Here is a 16366-nt window from a genome sequence, read left to right on the forward strand (position 1 = left end):
TTAGTTTTCTTTCTTTTTCTCTGATGAGATACGTGAAGACTGCAACACCAGGAAATTGGATGAGCTTCTAATTTGAACAAAAGTGTTGCATTTCACTTGTTTCTATAAGTCTTTGAATTAAAGCAGTCAGCTTCTAAACCAACAGCTACAAATAGTTACTCATTTGATAACTTAGGAGTAGTATTGAGTGCTGAACTTAAATGCCCCTCTCATAAATCTAAGACAAGATTTTTATTTACTCACAAAGACATTTGGGTGACCTCCGAACTACAATTCAGAAGATCGCACGCATCGCAAGCTATCTTGTTTATTTGTTTACTGAGAATGACATTTTAATCACAAGAAAAATAGGCTGGAAAGACAGTGATATTTTCCAATCTTTAGAAACAAAATTACTCCTACCCTAGTTATAGATTTTTATGTAAAGGCAGACGTGTCCTTTCATTATCATTCAGTGACACTAGAAAAAGGCCTTGTCTGAAATCCATAAAATCTTGCCAAAATTTGGCTTCCGATACAGAAAATCAGAGAATGGGACATGTCACTTTAGAACATAATAAATGTATTAACTCCGTGTCTCTGAAGACATTACAGAAAAGCATAAGTCATTTCAGTAATGCAAGATAAAGTGAATCTGAATGCTTGCATCTTAATGCTTGCAAATAGGAAATGGAACCAGAATTTTGATTCCCCAAAATAAAAAAGTCGTAATGTAAAAGAATTATATTCCTTAAACAGAATCAGACTTGGTATGAAAATGTATTGCTTTCATTTCTCCAATCTTAAAACTATCTTATTTAAAAATATAATTTAAAGTTAGGCATGGTGAATTTAAATGTGATTACTTTCACAAACCCAGAGTATGAAGAAATAATTTCCCAAAGCAGAGTGGAGAACATACTTTTGTATTAGGGAGTTCTGATTAGCCTTATCACAATGCAGACTGTGAGTAATCGAGAAAAGAGTCCTTTACCTTGGTTAAAATAGTATTGGCTTGCTAATTGTGTATAAAATAATTATTTTCACAGAAAGAAGTCTTGAAATCGGATCTCATTGTCTGCACAGTGGCTGCTGTTCTGTCATTTGCTGTTAGTGCCAGTACTGTGTTTCTATCATTAAGGGTATGTATCTGTCTTTTTTTTTTTCTTCTTTCTTTTTTTCCCCTAAGGTATTACTTCTTTTATGCAAAACCACAGGGTGCTTTAACGAGAAAGAATAGAGATTGTGGGAAGAGAAGTTAGTGAAAATGTGTTTACTGGTCACAATAACATTATTTTATGTGCAAGGCAGTTAGTTTATGGATATTTGTATTAACTTCAGTCTTACTTATTTGGTGTCTCTTTCTTAAACCTCTGCATATTGACAGCTCTTTTATGATACAGAACCTGGGGGACAGAATGAATAAAGCTGATCACTTGCCTTTTTTCATCCAATTAGGGAGGAAAAATTGGTTAATTGAGTGGGCAAAATACATATTTCAAAATCCATATCCATTTGTGGAGTCAGAGTTTGAACATAGGAATAAAAATTAATTGCACCAAAATACAATTATAGGAACTGTTAAAAAAATGTTTAAAAAAAGTTTTTTATAAAAATGTTGTTTGTAAATTATAACCATGTTTCATTTTTTCTTTTTTGGCTCAGCCATTTCTCAGCATTGTCCTGTTTGCTTTAGCATGGACTGTGGGATTTGTAACACATTATGTACTTCCTCAACTTCGCAAGCATCACCCCTGGCTGTGGATCTCCCACCCCATACTTAAAAGCAAAGAGCACCAGCAGCGGGAAGTGAGAGGTTTGTAATAAAATCTTCTCTAAACAATGGATGCAATGACTTGCAGCTTGTCTTGATTTAAAAAAAAAAAAAAAAATCCAGAAGGAACAGATAAGTGAGAATAAATTATGCTTTACATTTGCCTCTTGAATAGCATGCATAGCCCATCATTTCCATCCCCCCCCCCCCCCCCCCCCCCCAGCCCCGATCACCAGCAAATTTGTGAACCTGTAGAAGTTGTCTCCTGAGACCACTGCACAAAAGGGCTGAGGCTGGGCAGGCACCTCTGGAGATTGCCTAGTTCAATGCCCCTGCTCAAAGCAGGGTCAGCTAGAGCACATTGCTCAGGGCTGCTTCCAGTTTTGAATATCTTCAGGCATGGAAACTGCACAACCTTCCTGGACAACCTGTTCTAGCATTTGATGATCCTTACAGTAAGAAAGGTTGTTTTGGTTTTGGGGTTGGTTTTTTTTTTTTCTTTTGTTGAAATGGAATTTCCAGTTTTCCCCATTTCCTTTTGTCCTGTCACTGGGCACTACTGAGAACAGTCTGACTCCGTCAACTTTACCCTCCCCATCAGGTATTTATACCCCAAAACCGGCCCCAATCAGGCATGAATAAGATGCCCCCTGAGCCTTTTCTTCTCAAGGCTAGGCAATCCCAGCTCTCTCAGCCTCTCCTCCTATGTCAAGTCCTCTTGCCCCTTAATCATCTTATTGGCCCTAAGTGGTCTTTCACGAGCCATCGTCTGATCTGCTTTTTGCTTTTACATTACAGCACTGTTACTTGCTGTATTGCTTGATATGTTATAGTTCATGCTTAATACATTGGCTTTTTATATAATTTAAAAACTTAAATGATTGATGAAATTGAGAGGCAGAATTTTTTCTGCTTTCTGACATATATATCATTTGAACAGCAAGGGTAGTGCAACTTAGAGTTCTAATTTCCATCATAACACTTTTAGAGAAACGTTAAAATTGAAAGAAACTGTGAAATGTTCTTGAAGATTTGTTCTTGCTAATGTCTGCTGGCTTCAGTGAGTAGTACCCTGATACATGCAAGTATCAGTAAATATTTTATTATGTCAAGATCTGATTTCCTGTTCTGATACAGTTATTCTGCAAGCAGCCAGTGTACTTTTGAGAAGTGCACCTCTTTTTTTTTTGCACCGCCCCCCCCCCCGGCTCTTGTCTTGCCTTTGCTACCAGCCAAAAGCTTGCTTGTCATTTCTTGATGGATCCTGTGCCTTAATGATTCTCAATATATGTTCCTGAGGTGTTTGAAGACAGCATTGTCAGAACACAGTCTGCTGAGGGACTTTAGTCTGTTCTTCAACTAGACAACAAAAGAGTTCAAATTACTCTCTGCAAAACCATGCATTAAGGATTTAAATCTTTTTTAAAAAAATCATGTCTTTCAAAACGATTACTTTCCAAACAAGGCTTGGGTATGAAAAAAGTACCCAGGAGACTTGATTGAAGGTTGCCTTTTAACTTTTACTGCAATACACCAAGGAAAGTGTAGTAGAAATATAAGTCTTATTAAGGATCATGCCCACCTGAAAACATTGTTCAGGGATTCCTCTCCCTGATAATCAGTAATTCTGATGAATACCCAAGTTTTATTGTTTGTTACATCGCTTAATCATAAAAGACTACTGTAGGATTTCTTTCCATTGTCCTGATTAAGTCTGTCTTCATTTGTGAGAAAACACTGTTTTCCTAAATGCAATGACTCAGCTTTTGAAAAGGTTGAGGGTAGAGATCTGCCAGACTGATCTCCTCAGATGGGTTTGCTTGTGCTTTGAGATCAGCTGCATTTCCCATGCTACCTGCTGTGGGAAACAGGCTTTTTTCCTTCTTTTGCAGTCCTCTATGTGGTCCATTTCTGCACATTGGGGCTTAAGTATTATTGCAATGTATCTGGTGTTGTGTGTTAGAAAACAAGAGTAAAAAAATAAATAAATATATATTTCAGGCCCTTAGGCAGCTGCAGAGGCATTTTATCATGTTCTGAGATGAGACAGGCTAAGGAAAAGGTTGTGTAATCCCTTTGATAGATATGTCGGACAGGCTGTCTTCTTTCTTTTACCCTGTAAGAAAAGTGTAGGAGCCAAACTTAAAGGTTCGCTGTTTGTATAGAAAGAGAAACTCGGAAAATGACAGTATCCTGTAGTTGTCAGGCGTGGACAATGAAGGGACAAGTACACAAAACAAGATATCTGTGAGGAGTTTGTACTGCACTGAATTTCATTTTCAGCTTCCTAATTTTTGACAAGTGTAGTGCTATGGGGAGGTGAATGATTGCTTGCAATTAGACGAGCAGCTGGTAATGACAGTTCCACAAGTTTATTCCTGGCTTTGTTTCATAGACTCTGGATGAGCTGTTCAAACTTCCAGGCCTTCCACAGAATAGCAATTATAGACCAGGTCTCATGTTGGCCCTATAAGATAACTCATTTATTACTTGTCATTGTTTTGCCTGACTGCAGGAAGAAAGTCTGAGGTCAAGATGTATGAGCTTATGGTATAATAGATGTGTAGAAAGTAGTGCAGGACTGAGTGAGAAAGAAACCCTGAAACACTAGAGACTATTTTTTCTCCTCCCTCCCCACTACTGCTTTTATAGCCCACAGATTCATGTAGGCCATTTTCAAATCATCCACATCTTTCCCTGGGCCCCCTCTGAATGTGAGCTCTTTTTTTCTTCTGTCTGCATTGTCTGCACACATCTCTCTCTGCTCCTGCAGCTACCTTCTTTTTGGTCTACTTGATATGCACATCTGTTTATTCAAGCTTGAGTTCTTACAGAGAGCTCAGCTTTGGGCAGCTGGATGAAGTTCTTGAGTGGATCTCTGACAGCAATTTGCAGTTCAGGAGGAGGAGAGAGGAATGGAGAGTAACAGGTTCCAAAATGGACATTTTGCTATGTGTATGAACTTTTTGGAGGTGGCCTTTAGGTAATAAGTGAAGGAAATATTTTTACGTTATAACAAGAAACAAAAGTTGATCATATTTTCTGAAGGCAGACTTTTGCAAGAGCATTGCCTTAGCTTAAGATACTGGCAAATCATGACTTAAAGCTAATTTGGAAGGATTGCTTTTAGCTCTTTCTCTTTGAGCCTATACAACATACACCTGTGCCTGTAGAACATACAAATCTGTTGATTCAGCATGTCTACTTTGCACGCCATTGAAAAGGTGTGTGTGGGAGGGTGGGATGTGTATACATAACTGTTTTAATTTCTGTTGGGAAGAGTACTGGAGATTCAGTAGCTGGCCTTGTTATTTTTGAGTCAATACTAAGTTCTGCCTTTTTGCATTCACTGTTTTTCCAATAACCTTGTCTAGCTGAGCTCAGTTGAGAATAAAGACATTGTTTTTGTCCACACACAAGTGTTTCTGAACCCAGTTCACTAGGTTCTCATAGCAGTTGAATTGCACAGAGCATTCAGTTCTTGTTTAATACTCATATTAAGCACTGTGATGTTGTTAGAAAAGTCTACTGCAAACGAAGATGTTCTTTACTGGTGAATGATGTGATCCTGGCAGATACTTTTTACAATGGCTGTTTAAGTATTTTGAGAAGCATCTATGACAGTTTCTAGCTCCTGTTAATTCTTCAGTCTTTAGATCTCTGTATTGGGTCTGGCTGAGATGGAGTTAATTCTCCCCATAGCAACCCTCGTAGTGCTGTGCTCTGCATTGGTAGCTAGAAAGGTATTGATAACACACCAGTGTTACTGTATTGGTTTTGTGTGGCAAGGTTTTGGTAGCGGGGGTGGTGGTTACAGGGGTGGCTTCAGTGAGAAGCTGCTAGAAGCTTCCCCCATGTCTGACAGAGCCAATGCCAGCTGGCTCTAAGATGGACCCACCACTGGCCAAGGCCAAGCCCATCAGCGATAGTGGTAGCGCCTCTGGCATAACATATTTAAGAAGGAAAAAAAGTTGCAGGGCACACAGAAACGGCAGCCGGAGAGAGGAGTGAGAACATGTAAGAGAAACAACCCTGCAGACCCCAGGTCAGTGAAGAAGGAGGGGGAGGAGATGCTCCAGGCACCAGAGCAGAGATTCCCCTGCAGCCCGTGGGGAAGACCCTGGTGAGGCAGGCTGTCCCCCTGCAGCCCACGGAGGTCCACGGTGGAGCAGATCTCCACCTGCAGCCCAGGGAGGACCCCACACCGGAGCAGGGGGATCCTGAAGGAGGCTGTGACCCCGTGGGAACCCCGCGCTGGAGCAGGTTCCTGGCAGGACCTGCGGATCTGCGGAGAGAGGAGCCCGTGGAGCAGGTTTTCTGGCAGGACTTGTGACCCTGCAGGGGACCCACGCTGGAGCAGTGTGCTCCTGAAGGACTGCACATTGTGGAAAGGACCCACGCTGGAGCAGTTCATGAAGAACTGCAGCCCGTGGGAAGGACCCACGTTGGAGAAGTTCGTGGAAGACTGTCTCCCATGGGAGGGACTCCACGCTGGAGCAGGGGAAGAGTGTGAGGAGTCCTGCCGCTGTGGAGGATGAAGCGGCAGAGATAACGCGTGATGAACTGACCGTAATACCCATTCCCCGTCCCCCTGCACTGCGGAGGGGGGTAGGTAGAGAATTCAGGAGTCAAGCTGTGCCCAGGAAGAAGGGAGAGATGGAGGGAAGGTGTTTTGAGATTTGTTTTTATTTCTCACTACCCTACTCTGGTTGATTGGTAATAAATTGAGTTAATTTTCCCCAAGCTGAGTCTGTTTTGCCCGTGATGGTAATTGGTGAGGGATCTCTCCCTGTCTTTATCTCAACTCATGAGCCTTTTGTTATATTTTTCTCTCCCCTGTCCAGCTTTAGTGATAGAACGGCTTTGGTGGGCACCTGGCATCCAGCCAGGGTCAACCCATCACAATCTCAAAGGGTATTTCATTTATCAATGAGGTCAATGATACTTTGCAGTCTAAGGAACAGTGTTTTGCCACTATAAGATGGGGAAGGAGAGGCACAGAGTTCAAATGAGGTTCCTTAGGTCATCCACTAGGTCAGTGCTGGAGAGGGCCTCTCTGGAGTCATTATGTCACTAAAAGTGCTATTTAATATAGTGACTAGTAATTGGATTATGTAGAAACTACCATTTAGCATGTACCATCTCTTTTCATTTCTGAGTGTTTCTCATGAGTGCAGTTAGAAGCAGCAAAACAGATACTATCTAAATTCAGAGAACAAAAATGATTTCTCTATCGCAATGAATTATGAATTCCATTGTTTCATAAGTTAGTTGGTTGATTATGAATGTGAGCTAACTCATTTCTTTTATGGTATTGCAGTGCAAAAAATGCTGACAATTGGATGAAATGATCTGTTATCTGAATTTCTATTTCAGATGCTGCTCATTTGATGTGGTTTGAAAGGCTCTATGTGTGGCTTCAGTGCTTTGAGAAATACATTTTGTATCCAGCTATAATACTGAATGCCCTCACCATTGATGCCTTCTCAATTAGTAAATACAAGAAGCTTGGTACACAGTAAGTAGATTATAACTCCAAGCATGTGATTAGCAGACTATTTGGGTTTAGACTGAAGATTGAGAAATGAAATTTGTATCTTAAGTCTGTTTGCTTGTTACAGTTTGCTTTTGTGCATTATTAGTTCAGTATACAATAATCATTGGCTCTGCTGAAAGAAAAAAGCAAAACTACCTTAGCACATGCTAAGACATGACTCCAATGAGAGAGAAATTAAAAGATTAAAGAGCTATATATAGATATACATGGAATGTCTAAATGTCAATTAAAAGCGAGACACACTATACCAGGCTGCAGGTGTTTGATGGGCATAAACACAGTGGGGTAACTAGAATTAATCATATGAAAATGAGAAATCTAGGCTGGATATCAGGAAACATTTCCTAACTGAGGATTTTTAAGACTATGGCGTAGTCTCCCAAAGGAGTTGTCGGAAGCTTCACCACACAAGTCTTTTAAGGCAAGACTGAATAAAATATTCAGCAGAGTAGAATGGTGGGTAGTCCTGCATTAAGAGCGGTTTGAGAAAGGTAGGTATATAAGTTTTTTCCAAAGTCTGATGTCTCTGATATTAAGCAGAACTGGTGATGCTGATCCATGAAAAAACAGTATGATCCTTGCAGACAGACTTTTATGGTAAATATTTTGTTCAGTGACTTGCCTGCTGCAGATATTCAGCAGGCTTAGTGACTGCAGTATCCCTAGTGGGCAGAGTTTCTGCAGTCTTTTTATCAGAATGACAGTGATGCAGATCATAAAAACAAAGAAACAGCCTGTATTCAGGAAGGAAGGTTCCAATAGCAGGAAAAACTGCTGGAGGAGGGGGAGTTCCTCAGTATTAATAATGATGTAGATTCTTAACTTTAAATATTAGATAAAAGAACTTTGATGTAAAAATTGCATGTTGTTTTAATTATTCTTCTCTCTTGAAGAGCAATACAGCTTTAGGGACTACACAACTATAAGGAAAAGGTGGTCCCTGCTTTTAGGGGCTGAAAGTAGGACTAAGGCATTAGTCAAATTTTCTGCATATTCCTCCCAGACAACTACTTTTCCAGAGAGATTCTCACCAGTCACTCAGAGATAGCCTGTGTAGTCCCCCATTGACCTTTTTCCCCCAGGCACTTGGGACATGCTAACGCCAAGGTGCTTCAGGTGTTTAGGTGTATTGTCCAGGGTGAAACTGAGTTCACACTCATCCCTCTATTTGGTTCTGCAAGGCTGGGAGAACTAGAAAGTCATCAAAATGTCATTTGTCACTCATTAGCAGACGTGACTGAATACATGCACGGAGCAAATATGTAGGGTTAGGAAGGTGCTATTTTTACATAGTCATTCCTCCAAGCTAGGTTGCACTTTGAAGTATCACCTCCCTCAAGTGTTCAGAAGTAGTGAGTCAGTCCCCCAGAAATCTTGAGATTAAAGGAAGTAATTACATTTGTCTGCCTCTGATTGTTTGGCCTGTAGGGGAATACCATGACAGTCCGTCCTTTCCCCATCCCCCTTGTGTCTCTGTGATCACCTTGGATTTAAAACCTGTGTTTTCTCCTTTTGCTTGTAACTGAGGTCTATCCACAACACCCCCAGCACCCCTCCTTCTCTGGCACTCCTCTTTAATACGCTTCCCCTACAGCTACCATGTAAATGCCACACACAAAACATTTGTCTTCAGATCCTACCTCTTTCTCTTCAACTCTGTAAGCCCATGAAAGATCCTGGATTCTCCTTGCTCCTTCCATATACCGTGTTACTGAGGGTTGTACTTTCTCTGCTTTAATACATAAATACCCGTTTTCTGTTGTCAGAACATTCCTTAGTTATTTACCACCCAAAGATCAGACTGCATCGTACCTTAGAGAAGGGAAGGCGGCACTTCCCTGCTCTGTGTCTGAAAGTGAGATGATACATTTTGCATCATTTGATTTTGGAGTTTTTCTCAATTTGAATGTATTTTTCAAAGAAGCTTCATCTAGCTTTGTGATTTAAAGGATTGAAGCGCTTTCCTTCTTGAGGAAGGCAGCAGAACAGCTCCTTCACAGTCAGGAGTTTGCTTGAGCTTTCCAGAGCCTGACGTGCTGGTTATTAATGGGACCCATGCTGACAAGCTGAAAAGCTTGCCCCGTGTTACCTGCCGCAGAGGCTTCAGAAATAAGCCCCCCTTCTCTCTCTCTCTTGCTTTCTCTCTGCTGGGAGTTAAGGCCCCAGGAAAAGCATCTTGTGTGGCAATAGCTTGAAAGAAGAGGGATAATGAGCAAATTATTTTCTGTTACACCTGAGATCATTATTTTATAAAAATGTCATTTTTTGGTGAAATTTTCTGCATGTTAACAGATCCAGTGAGGAAAAAGTCCCCCTTTTGCTCTATGATCTGGAAGTTTTCCGTGTGAAAATTCCTCCATGTTGCAAGAATTTTCTTCTTTCTGAAGAAAGCGAGATCCAACTGGTTCATACAGGATACACTGAGATGGCTTCTAGTGGCTTCAGAATCTATTTAGCTTAGTCACTAGGTTTTCTATTCAGAAATCTGGGGCAAATTGAAAAGAACAGCTTTGACAAGGTGAGAAATAAGGTCAGCTTGGCATTTCATTCCAACAGTGATGTCCTGGTGATCCTTTAGAATGACCTGCACTCAAATAAAGTTGCATCTGCATTACAGGAAGATACACAATAATGAATAAATGCCACATAAAATAAAATCAACCTGGAAATGTACAGACTTATGAGCCTTTCTAGAATGATGAAAACCTCTTTAGAGCTTTCTGGCCTGACAAGTGTCAGTCATGGCAGCAGGTATTCTCCTGGTTTGCAGCAGGATGGAGGAGAAGCTTCCATGTATTTTGCAAATACCTGGCCTACTTTAAGACCCTCATTATGCACTGAAGTCCCCATCTATTTTCACCAGCATCAAAAAAGCAATGCATCTCTGAAAAAGTCAATGTGCTTAATTTACTTAAGAGAAGTCACCTGGCTCTCAATTAACAGGGTGTTACTTGTTCATGTCTATTAGGTTTGAGTTGTCTTTTCAGGAATAGATCCAATATGGTTCTTGGACATCGACGTGCAAAACCGCAATCCAAACATACTTGGTCAACTGCCAGAAAACCCTGAGGGTACCTGATATGACTAAATACTCCTGAATTTGACTTGATGGTTCATTAGGAGGCTTGAGTTGTGCTTCTGAACATGGCCAGAGCTTTCTGAATAAATCACTTTTATCTTATACTGACTAGAACCCAGAAACCCAAAGATTTTGAGCTGAGAGCTGTTTTTGCAGCATCCCCAGTATGTGATCAGGATTGAGTTCACAAAATACCGCTTTGATTTCCTTCCTTTTAAAAACCTTGGTGGAGAAGGTGGTGTTGCCCCTTTCGTTTAACAGGAGTCTAACTGTTAAGCACTTTCCAGGAAAGTAAAGGCTATGGGAGGTTTGCTCTTGATCCCTCCTGCTTTGGTGGTAAGGAAATTCTTACAGGAGTGGGGAACTGTGTTCCAATTCCTGCTCCTGATGCTGTTCCTGTGTTTTTAGTGGTTGTTGGATAAAATACAGAACCATGCAATTGTTCATGGTCTGGAGCCCAGTACTGTCTCATCTCAGGGGGGTGCCTGTCTACCCAGGTGATCTAAAAATTTATGTGTCTGAGACCTTTCTAGGATCTAACCCCTAGAATAGGTGGTATTATCAAGAGATCAAAATTGCTGTCCAAGCAAGACCATCTTTCTAATTATATAAAGTATCTTAAAAACAAAATTTAAAAATGTGAACAACCTCAAGTCTGTAAGTTCTGATAGATATCCAGAGACTGGAGGGTTTTTTTAAATTCAAGGGGTGCCAACACCTTCCATCTTTCCTTCTCATATAATTGTATTTTCTTTTCTTACACAGAAAACTGTGTAGTTTTCTGGAGAGTTAAAAGAGGAACATTGTCTTCTTGGAGATATAGCAGCAAGCACTTTAATTTTTAAAGATTGGAATTCTTGATTCTCTGTGTGGTCACTTACTGTTTAGAGTTCTCAGCTTAAGTTCACCCTCTAGAATATAATAAGGGAGAGTAAAATGCAGACTGCCTGTATCTTACAACACATAGATGCAACACAATTTCTTTTCTTCTGATGAAGTAATTACTATATAGAAAAGATGACCTTCCGATCAAGAACAATGGTAAGAATTTCAAGCATTTCATGTCTATGGGTGTTTCTATCCAGAATTTTGGCATTGTGTGTAATGAAATTAGGAGAATAATTATAAACTGTGTCATCAAGTGAAATTCGTAGTAGTAAAAAAACTGGAGTGGGTTCAAGACATTTTTTTCAAATTACAGTAATGTATTAATGGAAGTGCCAAGATATTTCTGAAACTGAAATTTTATTTTAAGACCTATATAAAAATTTCCTTTCTAGATTCTTGGTTTTTAACAGTCAATACTACTGGTTTTAGTACAGAGTTCATTCTTTATTACAGATTACAAGTGTTTTATAATGATAAGGGAAAAATATGAAGTTGCACATGGGTAAAATAAATGTGATTATTAAAAGAACATAGGATTAATATAAAAAATCAATCAGATGCGTAGATTTAGATATACATAGCAATCTAAAATAAATCTGGTACAGCTATTTGTATTTTAGAGCTTCATAATTTATGACTTTGACTTGATTAGGTTTTTCTTTCTGCCTTTTTTACAGCTGTGATATTATCCTGATAACAGTTGCTGGGATGAAACTCCTCCGTTCCTCATTCTGTAATCCTATTAATCAATTTGTTACTTTGAGCTTTACTGTAATCTTCTTCCGATTTGACTATAGAGACATTTCAGAAAATTTCTTGCTGGATTTCTTCATGATGTCCATTGTGTTTCACAAGGCAAGTTTTATAGCTCCTGTCATTTCTTTGGAAAATACATTTCATAGCTTTATTTATCTTCTCAGTGTCACTGTGCTGATCAATATGTGGTAGGATTTTTTAGAAGTAGTCAATGCATATATAGACACAGATTATTGGTACTATAGAGGAAAAAAATCTGTAAACTGAAAACAAGGTTCCAGTTAAATGTCTCCTCTGTTTTTTGCAATGTTTTGCATTTATTTTTTGTTCACATGTTGCTATAGAAAGTTCAGAATTGTCATTTTCAAGAGGAGAACCCTCAATGAGTTGGAAAGAGCCTCTTGGGTCATTAGTACAGGGCTGCCCTCCAGATCAATTGCCTGGTGTTTTTATCTAGATTTCCTTTGAATGCCTCTAGTGTTTGACTCAACAACTTCCTTTGGGAAGTTATTCCATTATCTAATCATCCTCATGATAATAAATGTTTTCCTAATGTCAGCCTTAACGTTTTTCTTTTCCTATTTTCAGTCTGTTATCCTTGTGATGCTGCCCTTAACCTTAACCTCAGAGCTCCTTCCTCTCTTTTACATTGTTAACTCTTGGAGTGTGCTCTAGTTACCTTAAAAAAAATTCTTTCTGCATCAGTCAGATCAGATCCTGTCTTGATTTGCTATCTATGCTGTTTCACTGAAAAAAAGCAGATTTAACTGATAACTTGATAAAATATGGGAAAGTATTGAAGACTTGCCTAAAGCTTTTATCAATTCTTTTGTATTTTGTTTTATTTTTAAACTTGTTGGTCCCCAATTGCCATAACATATGATACAGTTTGTCTAGGGGTAGCTCTGGTGAGGTGTTTGGTTTTGTTGTTGTTCAGGGTTTTTTTGTCAGGCTTGTTGGTTTGGTTTCTTTTTCTAAAATACTCCTATTATATGTGTGAGTATGACCCAGCTAGCACCACTTAATTTCTGAGAGGAGAAAGACATGGTTCCATATTGACTGCTGCATGTGCTGTGGAGATGCCCAACAGTGCGCGTGGAGATATTTAGCCCTTCTACACAAAGTGTCAGCTTGCACCGCTGTCCTTGCTCCCTTGGAAAGTTTCAGGCTTCCTAAGGAAAGGCCCAGTTCATTGGTGTTACATTGGGAGTTCCCAGTCATTCAGGCAAAGAGTGAAGCAGAAATTAAATGCTTTTCCTGGTTTATTTCTGTGCTGCTGTACGGGAGGAGGAGAAGGGAGGAATTAAAATAGGGTTAGAGTAATTTTTTAAACTTCTTACCTTGGAGTGAAAGATGACCAGTGAAAGTGATGCAGAGGTTGGTAGCATTGTCACAGTTTTCAGTATTTGTTGCATTACCATGTTCCCTAGAGTAAGGGGTGAATTTCTATCTCCAGAGAAGATTGTCAGTGATGTGCATCAGTGGACATCCCGTGTCTGGATAATGGCTTATTTAGTACTGAAACTCATTCTTCAGAAACTCATTACAGGATCAAAAAATTAGCACCCCAGAATTGAAAATCTTGCAATTCATTAATTCTTTTGAAAATGTTGACCTTGTGAGCATATCACAAAATACTGGTGTGGATTATTGCACTGTTTTGGAAGAGAGAGATGTAAACGCTTTTCAGTGGGTTTTTGGGGGGGAGTTGCTTGGGTAGTTTGAAGCTACTGTTTATAGTAGAAAGACTAGTGATAGCTGTACAAATGAGATAACAAAGGATGCATACCAAATTAAGCAGAGATACTTGCTAGAATAACTACTACTCTACTAGACTGAAAGCTTGTTTTGAAACTATAGACATGTTTTGAAAATGTAGTTTTAGCATTGGTCTGCCATCGTCTTCATATCTGATAATATCTGAAATTTTGCAGGTCATTAGTTCATCAAGTGGACTTGTCCCTGTTCCATTTTAAAAAATTGAAATTAAACGGTTGAATTATTTATATTACAGAAGCACATGTGCAGTTACACAATGATCATTAAAGCCAATCTGAAAAATAGCATTGCAGATGATAGCAATTAAAGCCCTATTAATTTCAAATCATAAAGGGCATAAGTTTTCTTTACCCTAATTAAGGTCTGAGCTTTAATTAGCTCAATATTGTGGACCTTTAGTAAAGGATATGGTCACTTGAGGATAAAGATGATGTGTGTTTATTCCATACTATAGGCCCTAAGCAAGCTGCATCCACCTCAGTTCCTAAAAGCGTTATGGGTCTTCACAGATGCTGTCGGTCTGTAGTTCAGTCATTTTTATGTTTGCAACTATTTTTAAAAAGGAAAACCAAAACTGAAATAGTCTCTATTACCATCACCTTTGGCTATGCAGAACTTATTACACAGCCATGGCTGATTTCTGCTTACTCATTGAAAATGTAAACTTGCCACCCTCTGAATTTGGGAACACTAGAAGTGCTGTGCCTTAGTCATAGTGATGGTAATTTTTAAGCATGGTTACCCCACAAAAAAATATTTGCATGCTCTCAAAGCACTGTGGTAGTAAGCATTTATTTTTTTCTGCCAGGCACTGGGGAAGAAGGCATCTAAATTCAACAGACATTCACAACTGCACTAGTGTGCAGTGAAGCAGATTATGTTAAATAAAACTTTGCTAATAATGTTGGTGGAATATTTCTGAATATCTCACTGATTGTACTTCCCTCATTTTCCCCATTGTGCTGTTGATTTAATGTGATTTAGTCAAATCAGAATCTCCAAATGAGCCTGTGGCTCCCTAAACAAGTTGAGGCATGGAAGTCCGAATTGCTGCTCACAGATTTTTATCTCTGTTTGCAAATAGCCAAGCCACTCACACTGGAGTAACACAGAGAACAAGAAAGTCTATTCAATTCTATCCCTGAGGATTTTTTTAATCAACCTGGATTTTTTGGTCCTTTTAACATTGTAGGACTTACTAATGTAACACAGTTAATTCACTACTTTTTAAAAAATCATTAGCTGTTTACATTTTGACAAGTTGCAGAATGTGAAAACAATGCTAAAAGTTGACTAGGCATATGCAGAGTGTTCTGTTTTGTCTTTCAAATTGCCTTGGGAAGGGACCAAGATAAATGTTTAGGAAAGACCTTTTTATTTATTTTTAAGAATGATTGCAGCTTTCAGTTCAAGTGGAACAGGAGTTCTCCATCTTTCTTATGGTAAGACTTTTGCTGTAGCCAGCGCAGTTTGTGTCCTTGGCTACAGCCTGGGATTCTTCTGTCTAAAACTCTTGTTGTCTATATTCTTTAAATCAGAGCTGAATGGCTTCTTAAAAATACATGGTTGCCATTCAAAAATTGTGGGTGTAATGCTCTGATGTATGCTCTACAGGAATTCAAACTGGATAATCAAGACAGTCTTCTTGGTCTACATGACTCTGTGTAAACTTTTCAAATGAGCCAGTTGTTCTCCCTGGACTTTTTAGAAGATGATGTCAGTGCAAAGGTTAATAAGAATGTTCATATTAGTTGAAAATAGAATACCACAAATAACTGAGAATATATTCTTCACAGGCATAGCAAAGATGGAATATGTAACAGGACTTAGGAGATTTCTTTCTAGACTTTTAACAGTAGGAGAACCTCCGAGACTTTTTCTGTAATAGGCTAAAAAATGTGGGAATATTAACCAGTTTGAATAAACTATTTGGGAATGATGAAAAGATGGGCCTTTCTTCCACCCTTCTGATGTCTACTGACATAATACTTAACCAAGCAAACACTCTGAACACATGCAACACACATGAGAGGGAGAGCACATGGACAGTTAAGTGCATGTTATAGCTCATCTAGTCCATCTTTCTTCAGTGTGATCAAAAAAAAAAAGGGAAAAAGCAACGCACCCAGCACTGCCCTCCTTGGCAGATGTGTGAGCTCCTTTTAAAGGATGTCTGGAGTAACAACTGTTCGAGTCAAGAATGAACAGGCATTATTAAGTGTGAAGTAGAAACCAATGCAAATCATTCAAACAGCAAGGATACTGGTTTGGAACTGGCTGAGTGTTAACAAAGATGCTCAGGGCAAGGCTTGTCCCAGCTCTTTTGCTGTGTTCTTTTAACGATGCGGCTTTCCATTTCATCCAGTGCCATGGGCATCCTGTAAATCTTGCTGGTGGAGAGGGATCATAGTGTCTCCCTGAACTGCTTTTGGAACCTCGAGTGGAGCTGATGTTGAGCTGAAGGAGCAAAGACAGCAAAAAAACTTGGTAGTGCAAATGTGGATGCTTCTGGCTGTAGTGTGCTCTTGGCTACTAGAAAAAACTGGTGGGTTTT

The 16366-nt window shown here is 39.3% G+C and overlaps 1 protein-coding gene across 1 annotated transcript in view; it reads left to right on the forward strand.

Annotated features, from left to right (window-relative positions):
* PCNX2 (pecanex 2) overlaps positions 1-16366 on the forward strand; it is a 156633-nt gene that overhangs the window by 75993 nt on the left and 64274 nt on the right. The window contains exons 18-21 of the mRNA XM_075043275.1: positions 1029-1121; positions 1645-1795; positions 7130-7271; positions 11955-12132. Coding sequence (XP_074899376.1) covers positions 1029-1121; positions 1645-1795; positions 7130-7271; positions 11955-12132 — 564 coding nt within the window. The remainder of the gene's footprint in view (positions 1-1028; positions 1122-1644; positions 1796-7129; positions 7272-11954; positions 12133-16366) is intronic.

This window comes from Buteo buteo, chromosome 12, assembly GCF_964188355.1.
Source record: "Buteo buteo chromosome 12, bButBut1.hap1.1, whole genome shotgun sequence".
In the NCBI taxonomy this organism is placed as follows: Eukaryota; Metazoa; Chordata; class Aves; order Accipitriformes; family Accipitridae; genus Buteo; species Buteo buteo.